The following is a 14,716-nucleotide window of genomic DNA, read 5'->3' on the forward strand; positions in this document are numbered from 1 at the left end:
CTGGTGTCTCCTTTAGTATCTCCAAGGGGGTTCAACGTGAGGTTAGTCCTCGGCTGAGGACAACATGACCCGCACACAGACCTTCTCTACAGCTGCATCCACTTGGAAGACTCAATTTACAACATCCAATCAAGGCTTGAATCTACACGAAGGCCAATGTTTTAAGTAGAAAAACGACTGTAAATAACTGACTTCTGATGTATTCCTTGTCACTGAAAGGCAACAAATGTTACAGGTATCGGAATACAGCTGTCTATATCGCCTACAAACAAAACCCCACCCATGCACACCTGATTGGTGCACGTAAAACTGGGAGAGAAGTTACCTCCCTGGAAGCCTGCAGGAAGAATACCTGACCTGACAGCCAGAGTAACACAGTATCTGAGAACTAGACACACAGAAGAAACAATACATGCAAAGTCCTCCACACCCTTACATTTAGAAACAGGGTGACTAATCATGCCTGAGTCCCAAATTGGCAGCCTATTCCCTACATAGTGCACTACTGTTGACCACAGTCCTATGGAACCTGTTCAAAAGTAGTGCACTATATAGGGAATAGGGTGCCATTTGAGACACATTCCATGTGTGTACCCTCAGGTACAGGGCGTCCACCATTGTTGCTCTCTTCAGCACCAGCGCTATTGAGCCATCGTTGTCCTATTGAAGGTGTGGTAGAGTACGTGTGTGTTGTGATTGCATTGCACCATGACGCAGACATTGCTTTGAGCAATTGAATTGTAGCCTATCCTAAACGTACACATAAAAGATTGAGCAAAATGCCATTTTACATCCTTTTAATAAATCAGCATTTGATCAATTACAATCTTAATTGCACCCATCACAAAAATACTTTTAATAAAATGGATTCGTAGAAAGGATTTCAATTATTATCAATAATGGAAAACAGAGAATGTGTAAACTCTGTCGCCATGACGTTATTTGGAGAAGGCGAGCTCCACAACACCTATAGCTGCTCCAGGCAGTTTTATAGTCTGAACATTTACACTTTATGTTTCCTGACTTTAGTATGTGTCAAATAGTGGCAGAACACTACGAGGTCTAGTCCTTACCCATACTAGATGTTTGGCAGTCTACGAGTAGCTATTACTGAACACAAATATAAACGCAACATGTAAAGTGTTGGTTTCATGAGCTGAAATAAGATCCCAGAAATGTTCCATACAGACAAAAAGCTTATTTATCTAAAATGTTGTGCACACATTTATTTACATCCCTGTGAGTATTTTTCCTTTGCCAGGGTAATCCAACCACCAGACAGGTGTGGCATATCAAGAAGCTGGTTAAACAGCATGATCATTACACAGGTGCACCTTGTGCTGGGGACTATAAAAGTTCACTCTAAAATGTGCAGTTTTGTCACAACACAATGCCACAGATGTCGCAGGTTTTGAGGGAGCGTGCAATTGGCAAGCTGACTGCAGGAATGTCCACCAGAGAATTGAATGTTCATTTCTCTACCATAAGCAGGCATAATTTTATAGAATTTGGCAGTATGTCCAACTGGCCTCACAACCACGTGTAACCGCGCCAGCCCAGGACCTCCACATCCGGCTTCTTTACCTGCGGGATCGTCTGAGACCAGCCACCCGGACAGCTGTCTGTAATAAAGCCCTTGTGTGTGGAAAAAAACTAATTCTGATTGGGCAGGGGAGCACCCATGGGTAGGCCTGGGAGGATTTAGGCCCACCCAGTCTTATGAAATCCATAGATAAGGGCCTAATTCAGTTATTGCGACTGATTTCCTTATTTGCACTGTAACTCAGTAAATTCTGTTGAAATTGTTGTATGCTGCGTTAATATTTTTGTTCAGTGTGTGTATATGTATATACATATATTACCCAATGGTATTCCACTAAAGTATGAATATTAACATATATATTGTATTAATTACTTTACTAATTCCATGTGTCAATTTAAAAGAATGAGAAGTTTGATTCAAAAGTTCTGTAAACATTTAGGCTCACACACATTTCACCCAAACCAAACCATACACTATAACTCAGCCTATTTTTATAGTACCAGCAAACAGTCGCAGATGGAACTTCAACCGTGCCACTCAAAATAGGTTTCTAAGCATTTCCTTACAAGTTTAACCTACTCTGTTTACCAATTCCTTTAGGGTTTTGTTGTATTTTGACAATGGAACACATCGCAGATCCTTGACAACCTATCAGTTTCAGGGGGAAAAAAAGCACATGATGCTGAAAACAAAGAAATCTTCACAAAATAAATTGATCAGCACAGTGCTTCATACATAGACCATCCATCCATATCTCACCCTACAGGATCACACAGTTACTGAGTCATGAGACTCATTGACCAAGAAGCACACAACGAACACACTTGAGCAGACAATCACTATACAGACAGACATCAACCAAGAAGAATGTGTTAGTGTGATGATGCTGGATTTATGGAAACATAAAAACAAACGTTTTTATTGTCACAGACACTGGAAAGGGGCAGTGAAATGTGTTGTTTTACAGGGTCAGCCATGGTAGTACAGCGACCCTGGAGCAAATTAGGGTTAAGTGCCTTGCTCAAAGGCACATTGACTGATTTTTAACCTTGTCGGCTCGGGTATTCAAACCAGCAACCTTCGATTACTGGCCCAACACTTACCGCTAGGCTACTTGACGCCATGAAAGGTGTGTGGAAATGTTGGAATCAATGGCTTTTTCTAAAATGGCACCCTACTCACTATATAGTGTACACTACTGTTAACCAGAGCCCTATGGGGCCTGTTCAGAAGTAATGAAAATAGGGTGCCATTTGAGACGTATCCAGTACCTTGTTCCTCTTAAGGAGAATATGGCAGGATGTGACAACCTTTGACCTTACTGTAACAAGACATGATGTCTGACTGACGTACCACAGACTCAACTCCAACACTCATGCTTATGGGAGAGAAGTAATGGAAGCTCAAATCTGACCACAATAGAAACATTTGGGAATTTTGACACTTCATATGATGACAGACATGATGGCTTGAGATTCCTCTGGTATGGAATAAATCAAACATCCTATTCCTGCCCAGCAACAGACAGGGCTCCAGCCCATCCTGCCCAGCAACAGACAGGGCTCCAGCCCATCCTGCCCAGCAACAGACAGGGCTCCAGCCCATCCTGCCCAGCAACAGACAGGGCTCCAGCCCATCCTGCCCAGCAACAGACAGGGCTCCAGCCCATCCTGCCCAGCAACAGACAGGGCTCCAGCCCATCCTGCCCAGCAACAGACAGGGCTCCAGCCCATCCTGCCCAGCAACAGACAGGGCTCCAGCCCATCCTGCCCAGCAACAGACAGGGCTCCAGCCCATCCTGCCCAGCAACAGACAGGGCTCCAGCCCATCCTGCCCAGCAACAGACAGGGCTCCAGCCCATCCTGCCCAGCAACAGACAGGGCTCCAGCCCATCCTGCCCAGCAACAGACAGGGCTCCAGCCCATCCTGCCCAGCAACAGACAGGGCTCCAGTCCTTCAAAACAAGACGTCTTCATGCTCTATCAGGAGCTGTATGATGAGTTTCTGATGCCTCATGTCGTTCAGAGTGGCCAGGGCGTTCTGTTCAGGCGGCTGCATTAACGTCGGACCAAACACAATCCCCAGGTTCTCAGAATTCATGAAATTGTCCTTTTCAAACATGGTGACCCTGTGAGAAAGATGATTATTATATTAGTCAGAAAGGTGAGAAACAACATATGTGTATGTAAGACTACATCACTGATTCAACCCCATGAAGATCAGATGCAGTGTGTGTTTCATCACTTCTTGAGATGCATCATCAGGTAGCGTAGGGTCTCGTAGTGGGCTGGTGGGAGCAGCAGCAGTCCCTCATGGATGGCCTCCAGTCTGGTGTCTGGGTTGGGCATTTCTACCAGGAGGAAGTACTACTGTTAGTTACATTCACCTGATAAATAACCGTGCCACAGACCTGAACATTTTCCTTAGCTCCCCAAGCTAGTACCTAGCCTTTAGCTCAGTACACAGTCAGTCATTGCGCTGGAGACCCAAGGTGCATTGAGCTAATTGTGGGAATAAGTATGGGCGTACGTACTTGCAGCTTGTATGAATTTGGAGTACACGTGGAATGTGATGACTGGAATGGGCAGGTCTCTCAGATAGAGCTTCAGAGCTCCAGCGATGATGTTGATGTCGTTGTACACATTGGCACTGATGTCTGCCTTCTCGCCATCTGCAGAGATGACACACCAGACACATTATGTACCGACCAGACTGCAGTATATTCACTACAATTACCACAATGCAACAGAATTGCCCTTTACACCTCACATAACGACATCCGGCAGTCTGATACGGCTTTCCTGTGCTCATGTGCTTTTCATTTCAACCTATGGACTTTCATGTCTCATAACCTTAAACCAGACCTAAGCCCTGAGGCAAAGGAAATTAAGTTAACCCAAACCTCGGTCAAAGGCGAGCCTCACGTCCTCAATGTGTTCTGAGAAGCCAGACACTCTGTAGAGGCCCTCAGACTGCAGACCTGCAAGCAGCAACACAGAGAGTCGGTTATCTCTACTCTCTGTACCCTCTTTCACCCCATGCAGTCTCTACTAAATAAACTCAACAAGCTCTTTGGATCAACAAAATTATTCAACAAGGGTGGCCTTTATTTCAACCAATGGAGCCTCGAGGCAGATTACAGTACTTTGGAGAAATTACATAATTTGATTAAAATGTTGAATAAGTCTATTATATACACTGTATTTTAGAAATAACACATCCAGTTGAAATAACCCTTTTGAGAGTAGTTCAATAACCCCTTTGAGAGTAGTTCAATAACCCTTTTGAGAGTAGTTCAACAACCCTTTTGAGAGTAGTTCAACAACCCTTTTGAGAGTAGTTCAACAACCCTTTTGAGAGTAGTTCAACAACCCTTTTGAGAGTAGTTCAACAACCCTTTTGAGAGTAGTTCAACAACCCTTTTGAGAGTAGTTCAACAACCCTTTTGAGAGTAGTTCAACAACCCTTTTGAGAGTAGTTCAACAACCCTTTTGAGAGTAGTTCAACAACCCTTTTGAGAGTAGTTCAACACAGTTCAAATGGACAATTTTCTTTGACTAAATGTAGCAATCTCTACCTGGAACAGCCTAAAGAGGACTGGCCACCTCTCAGAGCCTCATTCCTCTCTAGGTTCCTGCCTTTTTAGGGAGTTTTTCCTAGCCACCGTGCTTCTACATCTGCATTGCTTGCTGTTTGGGGTTTTATGCTGGGTTTCTGTATAAGCACTTTGTGACATCTGCTGATGTAAAAATTGATATATAAATACATTTGATTGATTGAATTTGATGCTAATTTAAAAGATTGGTTTACACAGCACTTCATTTAGGAGCCTCCTTAACCCTGGTCCAAGAAAGCCAATACATTTTAGTAATTTAGCAGATGCTTTTATCCAGAGCAACTTACAGTTGTGGGTGCATACATTAAAGTACCGGTCCCCCGTGGGAATCGAACCCACAACCCTGGAGTTGCTAGTCCCATTCTCTACCAACTGAGCCACACAAGACCATATCACAGACATCCATTTTCACCTTGAAATTTGAATATTCTTTCAGTTTAGCTAACAACATGCAGGGTGCACCTGGCTTAAATGTCACAGAAACATTCTAAACGGTACCTCGTAGTTCTATCTCCTTGATACACATGTCCACCACCATGGGCCGTGTGGTGTTGTGGGCCTTGACCAGGGTAGTGAGGTCACAGCTGAACACCTTCTTAATCCTGCGCAGGTCTGGCTGACAGTCGCTGGGCACCAGCTTGGAACACTGTTTGTGTACGTTCAGCCCACAGTCTGAAAACCACAGGTCAGAGAGGTGGTTAGTCAGTGTTAAAATACACACACAAACAAAGATTTATTCCATTCTTATAATCTGACATGATTATGGTCAACTTCTTCTAAAACAACATGTAACACATTACAGAGGGGTTAGAGATATCAAGTAGTACAGGGATTATCCCAATCTCAGAGAGAAAGCCCAGCCAGCTACGGTAAGACCAGGCTGCTTCAATATGCCATGGTGGGCCACGTCACAGCAGAGGGTGTTGGACAGCTGGGGGTGAGAGAGTGGAACACCACCTCTCTGTGTGGCATCACTGTCCCGGTCTGGCCTGCACACACACCGTGACGAAGAGAGCGAGCTGCCTCTCTGGGAGATGGTGGGCCACGTCACAGCAGAGGGTCTTGGACAGCAGGGGGTGAGAGAGCGGAGCACCACCTCTCTTGTGTGGCATCACTGTCCCGGTCTGGCCTGCACACACACCGTGACGAAGAGAGCAAGCTGCCTCTCTGGGAGATGCCACAGGAATGTAACCTAGGTTGAGGTTTCTCTGCCTGCCTGTAAACATACTGTACTTGGGAGTCTCCCTGACTCAATAAGAACATCCAGCTAAATCATTCATCACTGATAGTGGCGTTGTTACTACCAAGAAATACCCAGCATTATTGCTGGTCCGCTGACTGGGGTTCCTTATTCTCAGATACAGACAGATTACAAATAGAGAAAAAACAGAGACTGTCAGACAGAAAAAGATAGATAGATAGATAGATAGATAGATAGATAGATAGATAGATAGATAGATAGATAGATAGATAGATAGATAGATAGATAGATAGATAGATAGATAGATAGATAGATAGATAGATAGATAGATAGATAGATAGATAGATAGATAGATAGATAGATAGATAGATAGATAGATAGATAGATAGATAGATAGATAGATAGATAGATAGATAGATAGATAGATAGATAGATAGATAGATAGATAGATAGATAGATAGATAGATAGATAGATAGATAGATAGATAGATAGATAGATAGATAGATAGATAGATAGATAGATAGATAGATAGATAGATAGATAGATAGATAGATAGATAGATAGATAGATAAGATAGATAGATAGATAGATAGATAGATAGATAGATAGATAGATAGATAGATAGATAGATAGATAGATAGATAGATAGATAGATAGATAGATAGATAGATAGATAGATAGATAGATAGATAGATAGATAGATAGATAGATAGATAGATAGATAGATAGATAGATAGATAGATAGATAGATAGATAGATAGATAGATAGATAGATAGATAGATAGATAGATAGATAGATAGATAGATAGATAGATAGATAGATAGATAGATAGAGAGGAAACACAGAGAGAGGAAACACAGAGAGGAAACACAGAGAGGAAACACAGAGAGAGGAAACACAGAGAGAGAGATGGGGATAGGGAGGAAGAGAGAAAAGAGAGATGACAGGGAGAAAGAGAGACAATGAGGATAGAAAGCCAGTCATCAGTTGTGTATCTCTGTGTTAGAGATCTGCTTCAGATACGACTGGAAGTACTAAAGAAGTCTCTTCTGATTCCCATAGGGCACAGGGCTGTCTGATGACACCAGTGTTTGCCTGGGGCTTATAAGCATGGCTAATATCTGAACAACAAACCATCTGTCTACAGAGAAAAACAGCCACGTTAGTCCATGTCAGGATTGTATCCAGGCCATAATAGAACCCTGTGTCTATCGCAGAGAGTTTAGGGACTTTCCAAACCTACTTGTCTACTGGTCAACTAGCCTCAATTGTGCTACAGTCTTGCTAAGTTATAAATGTCTGTAATGTATTTATATTGTGTGTCTGAACCCTATACTTCACTGCACCAGTGAAGTACAGGGAAGCAGGTAGGCTAGTGGTTAGAGCGTTGGGCCAGAAATCGAAAGGTTGCTGGAACGAATCCTTGAGCTGACAAAGGTAAAAAAAATCTGTCGTTCTGCCCCTGAACAAGGCAGTTAATCCACTGTTCCCCGATAGGCAGTCATTGTAAATAAGAAATTGTTCTAAACTGGCTTGCCTCGTTATAAAAATACAGTCTGATCTGTTTTTCAGCCAACAAACATTTCAACAAGTTCACTAGGATACAACATTTTTGATCAGTAGAATCATTAGGTGGTGTTCATAAATACTAGGGTTGCAAAGGGTGGTTCATTTACTGGAAACTTTCAAGTTATCACAAGACATCTAGTGGTGCTTTTGGGGTATTTCAGATTATCACAGGTATCTGTAATTATCTCTAGCTCTCTGTGTGTCCTTATTACCTGTACAAATATATAAAGAAATTTTTATTTTACTAGGCAAGTCAGCTAAGAACAAATTCTTATTTTCAATGACGGCCTAGGAACAGTGGGTTAACTGCCTTGTTCAGGGGCAGAACGACAGATTTGTACCTTGTCAGCTCAGGGATTTGAACTTGCAACCTTCCGGTTACTAGTCCAATGCTCTAACCACTAGGCTACCCTGCCGCAAACAGAATGACAACGCTGTTGATCCTAAATATAAACCAGCAACTTAGTGAATACCATTGGTACCATATTAGGGTTTCAGTGTGACATACAGTACCAGTCTAAAGTCTGGACACACCTACTGTACTCATTACAAGGTTTTTAGTTGTACTATTTTCTACATTGTAGAATAATAGTGACGACATCAAACTATGAAATACATATGGAATCATGTAGTAACCAAAAAGTGTTAAATAAATCAAAATGTTTCCACCCTTTGCCTTGATGACAGCTTTGAACACTCTTGGCATTCTCTCAACCTGCTTCATGAGGAATGCTTTTCCAACAGTCTTGAAGGAGTTTCCACGTGTGCTAAGCACTTGTTTCCTTCACTCTGCGGTCCAACTCATTCCAAACCATCTCAATTGGGTTGAGGTCGGGTGATTGTGGAGGCAAGATCATCTGATGCAGCACTCCATCACTCTCCTTCTTGGTCAAATAGCCCTTACACAGCCTGGAGGTGTGTTTTGGGTTGTTGTCCTGTTGAAAGACAAATGATAGTTCCACTAAGCACAAACCAGATGGGATGGAGTATCGCTGCAGAATGCTGTGGTAGCCACGCTGGTTAAGTGTGCCTTGAATTCTAAATCAATCACAGACAGTGTCACCAGAATAACACTCCCACACCTCCTCCTCCATGCTTCATGGTGGGATTTATTTAACCACACATGCAGAGATCATCAGTTTACCTACTCTGCATCTCACAAAGACAAAATCTAAAATTTGGACACGTCAGACCAAAGGACAGATTTCCACCAGTCTAATTTCCACCAGTCTGTGATTGCTTGTGTTTCTTGGCCCAAACAAGTCTCTTCTTATTATTGGTGTCCTTTAGTAGTGGATACTTTGCAGCAATTCAGCCTGATTCACGCAGTCTCTTCTGAACAGTTGATGTTGAGATGTGTCTGTCTGTTCATTGAACTCTGTGAAGCATTTATTTGGGCTGCAATCTGAGGTGCAGTTAAGTTCATTAGTTATCGTCTGCAGCAGAGGTAGCCTAGTGGTTAGAGCGTTGGACTAGTAACCGAAAGGTTGCAAGTTCGAATCCCCGAGCCGACAAGATACAAATCTGTCGTTCTGCCCCTGAACAGGCAGTTAACCCACTGTTCCTAGGCCGTTATTGAAAATAAGAATTTGTTCTTAACTGACTTGCCTAGTAAAATAAAAATAAAACTCTGGGTCTTCTGTGGCGGTCCTCATGAGAGCCAGTTTCATCATAGTGCTTGATGGTTTTTGTGACTGCACTTGAAGAAACTTAAAATGTTCCTGATGGACTGTCTTTCTCTGCTTATTTGAGCAGTTCTCCCCATAATATGGACTTGGTCTTTTACCAAATAGGGCTATCTTCTGCATACCACCCATACCTTGTCACAGCAGAATAGCTCAAATGCATTAAGGAAAGAAATGCACACCTGTTAATTGAAATGCATTCCAGGTGACTACCTCATGAAGCTGGTTGAGAGAATGCCACGTGTGTGCAAAGCTGTCATCAAGGCAAAGGGTGGATACTTTGAAGAATCTCAAATACCTTCTGATTTATTTAGCACTTTTTTTGGTTACTACATGATTCCATATGTGTTATTTCATTGTTTTGATGTCTTCACTATTATTCTACAGTGTAGAAAATAGTAAAAAGAAAGAAAACTGGTGCCAAACTGGTGGCAGTTGTGACAAAAGTTAATAGTAAATAGTGTCACAGTTCATTGAAAATGCCATCGTTGATTAGATGCTTTTTGCATTATTATGCTGTTCTCTCTTCAACCATATGGTCTATCTACTAGAAACTCATGGACAATATGGTAACTTACCGGTAGCTTTGCAACCCTAAATATTACATCCTTTTATCTGGCAGGAAGCGCCAAGGACAGCTACATGTGTCCCTTTTCACTCAATTTAACTTCAGGATTGGAATGATATGAACAGTATTGTGATATTTTCCCCATGTACTGAAGCACTGAAATGGGTTAAAACCACTCCTTAAAAAGGATCTCCATTACAACGCGATCAAGAAAGCATGACAGCATGGCCAGACAGGATTGTTTTGATCTCGCAGACTGGGACATGTTCCGGGTAGCCTCAGAGAGTAATATGGACATATACGCTGATTCGAGTGAATTTCTAAGAAAGTGTATAGGAGATGTATCTACTGTGACTATTAAAACCTACCCTAACCAGACACTGAAATCGCAAATCACCACATTTAACCATGGAAAAGGGACTGGGAATATGGCCAAATACAAACAGTGTAGTTATTCCCTCCGCAAGGCAATCAAACAAGCAAAATGTCAGTATAGAGACAAAGTGGAGTCACAGACAAGAGATATATGTGGTAGGGTCTACAGACAATCACGGACTACAAAAGGAAAACCACAGCCACCTCACGGACACCAACATCTTGCTTCCGGACAAACTAAACACCTTCTTTGACCGCTTTGAGGATAATACAGTGCCACAGACACGGCCTGCTACCAAGGACTGTGGGCTTTCCTTCTCAGTGGCCGACGTGAGTAAGGCATTCAAAAGTTAACCCTCGCAAGGCTGCCAGCCCAGACGGCATCCCTAGCCACGTCCTCAGAGCATGCGCAGACCAGCTGGCGTGTTAACGGACATATTCCATCTCTCCTTATCCCAGTCTGCTGTCCCCACATGATTCAAGATGGCCACCGTTGTTCCAGTACCCAAGAAGACAAAGGTAACTGAACTAAATGACTATTGCCCCGTAGCACTCACTTGTCATCATGAAGTGCTGAGAGACTAGTCAAGGATCATATCACCTCCACTGTCACCCTAGACCCACTTCAAATGTTCTTACCGCCCCAATAGGTCCACAGACGATGCAATCGCCATCACACTGCCCTATCCCATCTAGACAAGAGGATTACCTATGTAAGAATGCTGTTCATTGACTATAGCTCAGCATTCAACACCATAGTACCCTCCAAGCTCATCATTAAGCTTGAGGCCCTGGGTCTCAACCCCACCCTGTGCAATTGGGTCCTGGACATCCTGATGGGCCACCCCCAGGTGGTGAAGGTAGGAAATAACATCTCCACTTCACTGATCGTCAACAATGGGGCCCCACAAGGGTGCGTGCTCAGCCCCCTCCTGTACTCCCTGTTCACCCATGACTGCGTGGCCATGCACACCTCCTACTCAATCATCAAGTTTGCAGACCACACAACAGTAGTAGGCTTGATTATCAACAATGACGAGACAGCCTACAAGGAGGAGGTGAGGGCACTCGGAGTGTGGTGTCAGGAAAACAACCTCTCACTCAACATCAACAAAACAAAGAAGATGATCTTGGACTTCAGGAAACAGCAGAGGGAGCACATCCACATCAATGGGACAGCAGTGGAGAAGGTGGAAAGTTATGTTCCTCTGTGTACACATCACAGAAGCTGAAATGGTCCATCCACACAGACAGTGTGGTGAAGAAGGCACAACAGCGCCTCTTCAACCTCAAGAGGCTGAAGAAATGTGGCGTGTCACCTAAAACCTTCAAACTTTTACAGATGCACAATTGAGAGCATCCTGTCGGGTGTATCACCGCCTGGTACAGCAACTGTACCTTCCTCAACCACAAGGCTCTCCAAAGGGTGGTGCGTTCTTCCCCTCGCATCACCGGGGGCAAACTACCTGCCCTCCAGGACACCTACAGCACCTGATGTCATAGGAAGGCCAAAAAGATCATCAAGGACAACCACCCGAGCCACTGCCTGTTCACCCTGCTACCATCCAGAAGGCGAGGTCAGTACAGGTGCATCAAAGCTGGGACCGAGAGACTGAAAAACAGCTTCTATCTCAAGGCCATCAGACTTTTAAAATAGCCACTAACACAGAGGCTGCTGCCTACATAGACTCAATCATTGGCCACTTTAATAAATGGATCACCAGTCACAAATAATGCCACTTTAATAATGTTTACATATCTTGCATTCCTCGTTAACATTACTCATATACTGTATTTTATACATTCTATTGCATCTTGCCTATGCCACTATCATTGCTCATCCATATATTTATATATTCTTATTCCATTATTTTACTTAGATGTGTGTATTAGGTAGTTGTGGAATTTTTAGATTACCATGTTAGATATTGCTGCACTGTCAGAACTAGAAGCACAAGCATTTCGCTACACTCGCATCTGCTAACCATGTGTATGTGACCAATAAAATTTGATTTGACAGCACAGCCAGCCAGCCAGCACAGCCAGCCTTGTTGCAGTTTTGTGGATACAGTATTTGGATGTCCTTGCTTGACTGGGTGTGTCCCATTGATGCACCTTCTAAGCTCTCTGTGAGCGTCTGTCTTGTTTATAAATAGTTGACAGCCATAGTCGCAGGGCGAACTGGTTTGTCCCAGGTGTCACTGAGGAATGCTAAATTACTACATTTCACAGGCCTCATCCAACCATTGACTTATATGGAACAGACCACATTTCACAGGGCTCATCCAACCATTGATTTACATGGAAGACCACATTTCACAGGGCTCATCCAACCATTGATTTACATGGAAGACCACATTTCACAGGCCTCATCCAACCATTGATTTATATGGAACAGACCACATTTCCTGGACTCCATGACATGACATGACTCCATGACATGATCCAGGCTTAGACGTAATATTGTAATACCCTTTTTATTGTCATAGCATTTAAAAATAAATACATTATTAGGCATTTCAAGTTTGATATCTCATGTGTTACAATTAGTCACGACATTAGTCACATGACATGAAACCCAACCGGACAGAGACGTCTGATCAGTCCAATTTGATTGATATTTGATCAAACGTGAATTCTTTAAATAAATCAAAACTTGGAAGTCATTGTTTATTTGTGGTAAACACGGGGGATAAAATGAGACAAAGCCTGGTTACATGGATGATTTATTGAACATGTTAACAGGACTCCGAGGGTCTGATCAGGGATGTTAACAGGACTCCGAGGGTCTGATCAGGGATGTTAACAGGACTCCGAGGGTCTGATCAGGGATGTTAACAGGACTCCAAGGGTCTGATCAGGGATTGGAGTTATTTTCTTTAGGCTTTCATCCCAAATTGCATCCTATTCCCTGTAAAACTTTAGGGTTCTGATCTATGAGCCCTACACACGCGGACTACATAGGGAATAGGGTGATATTTGGGATGGTACTCTAATGTAATGAAGTACCCATGAAAGGTGATGGTAGCTAGGTCAGCAGTGAGCAGTGTTGGGATGTCTGAATGGAAGAGGAGGGTACCTGAGCAGTGGACCCCTTGGGCTATGAGGCCCCACATGAAGTTGGCACAATACTCGCACCAGTGAGGCCCTCGGAAAGTATGAACCTATGAAAGGGTGAGACAACACAGCAATAGATTAGAGTCTGGAAGACACACACGCCACACCTTCTCGCTCTCACTGAACAAACATAACTCTAAATCACACACGCACACAGTAAACAAACATAACTCTAAATCACACATACCTCACTGAACAAACATTATAACTCTAAAATCACACACACATATACACAAACAGACAAACACACAAGATCTGTGAATTTTTCATTCATTGTATTTCTGGAGGTGAGTTGGCCCCAGGGCAGGTCAGATGGTTTACTGTAGGTGAGTAGGACCCAGGTCAGGTTAGATGGTTACTGTAGGTGAGTAGGACCCAGGGCAGGTCAGATGGTTACTGTAGGTGAGTAGGACCCAGGGCAGGTCAGATGGTTACTGTAGGTGAGTAGGACCCAGGGCAGGTCAGATGGTTACTGTTGGTGAGTAGGACCCAGGGCAGGTCAGATGGTTACTGTAGGTGAGTGGGACCCAGGGCAGGTCAGATGGTTACTGTAGGTGAGTGGGACCCAGGGCAGGTCAGATGGGCTGACAGAGATTCACACACAATGAATCATGTTGTCGTCCAAACTACACATTCTGTATTCGTTCATCAGCTCTTTTGTTTCTTAGATCAAAATGGAGGTTTCACAATGGTTTCTCATAGGGGAGAGAATATTAGCGTCCTGTCCAGGGGGTGTACATACACATCAAGCTGCCTCGCACTACAGAAACAGACTCCTGTCCTATGGGCTGCTCTGGGTCAGACGCGGCTTACTGTCCTATGGGCTGCTTTGGGTCGGACGTGGCTTACTGTCATATGGGCTGCTCTAGGTCAGACGTGGCTTAGACGTGGCTTACTGTCCTATGGGCTGCTCTGGGTCGGACGTGGCTTACTGTCCTACGGGCTGCTCTGGGTCAGACGTGGCTTACTGTCCTATGGGCTGCTCTGGGTCAGACGTGGCTTACTGTCCTATGGGCTGCTCTGGGTCGGACGTGGCTTAC

The 14,716-nt window shown here is 43.6% G+C and overlaps 1 protein-coding gene across 2 annotated transcripts; it reads right to left on the bottom strand.

Moving 5' to 3' along the window:
• Positions 1-780: 780 nt before the first annotated feature.
• On the bottom strand, positions 781-13,690 carry LOC116352743 (beta-chimaerin; the record flags this gene model as incomplete). Of its 2 annotated transcripts, XM_031818560.1 has the most annotated exon segments (7): positions 781-3,437; positions 3,470-3,671; positions 3,788-3,893; positions 4,077-4,214; positions 4,446-4,523; positions 5,658-5,831; positions 13,639-13,690. In XM_031818560.1, coding segments are annotated over 6 exon segments (720 nt in total), but the record flags the coding sequence as incomplete, so codon positions are not given.
• Positions 13,691-14,716: the final 1,026 nt, after the last annotated feature.

Source organism: Oncorhynchus kisutch, unplaced genomic scaffold (genome assembly GCF_002021735.2).
Source record: "Oncorhynchus kisutch isolate 150728-3 unplaced genomic scaffold, Okis_V2 scaffold1486, whole genome shotgun sequence".
NCBI classification, from domain to species: domain Eukaryota; kingdom Metazoa; phylum Chordata; class Actinopteri; order Salmoniformes; family Salmonidae; genus Oncorhynchus; species Oncorhynchus kisutch.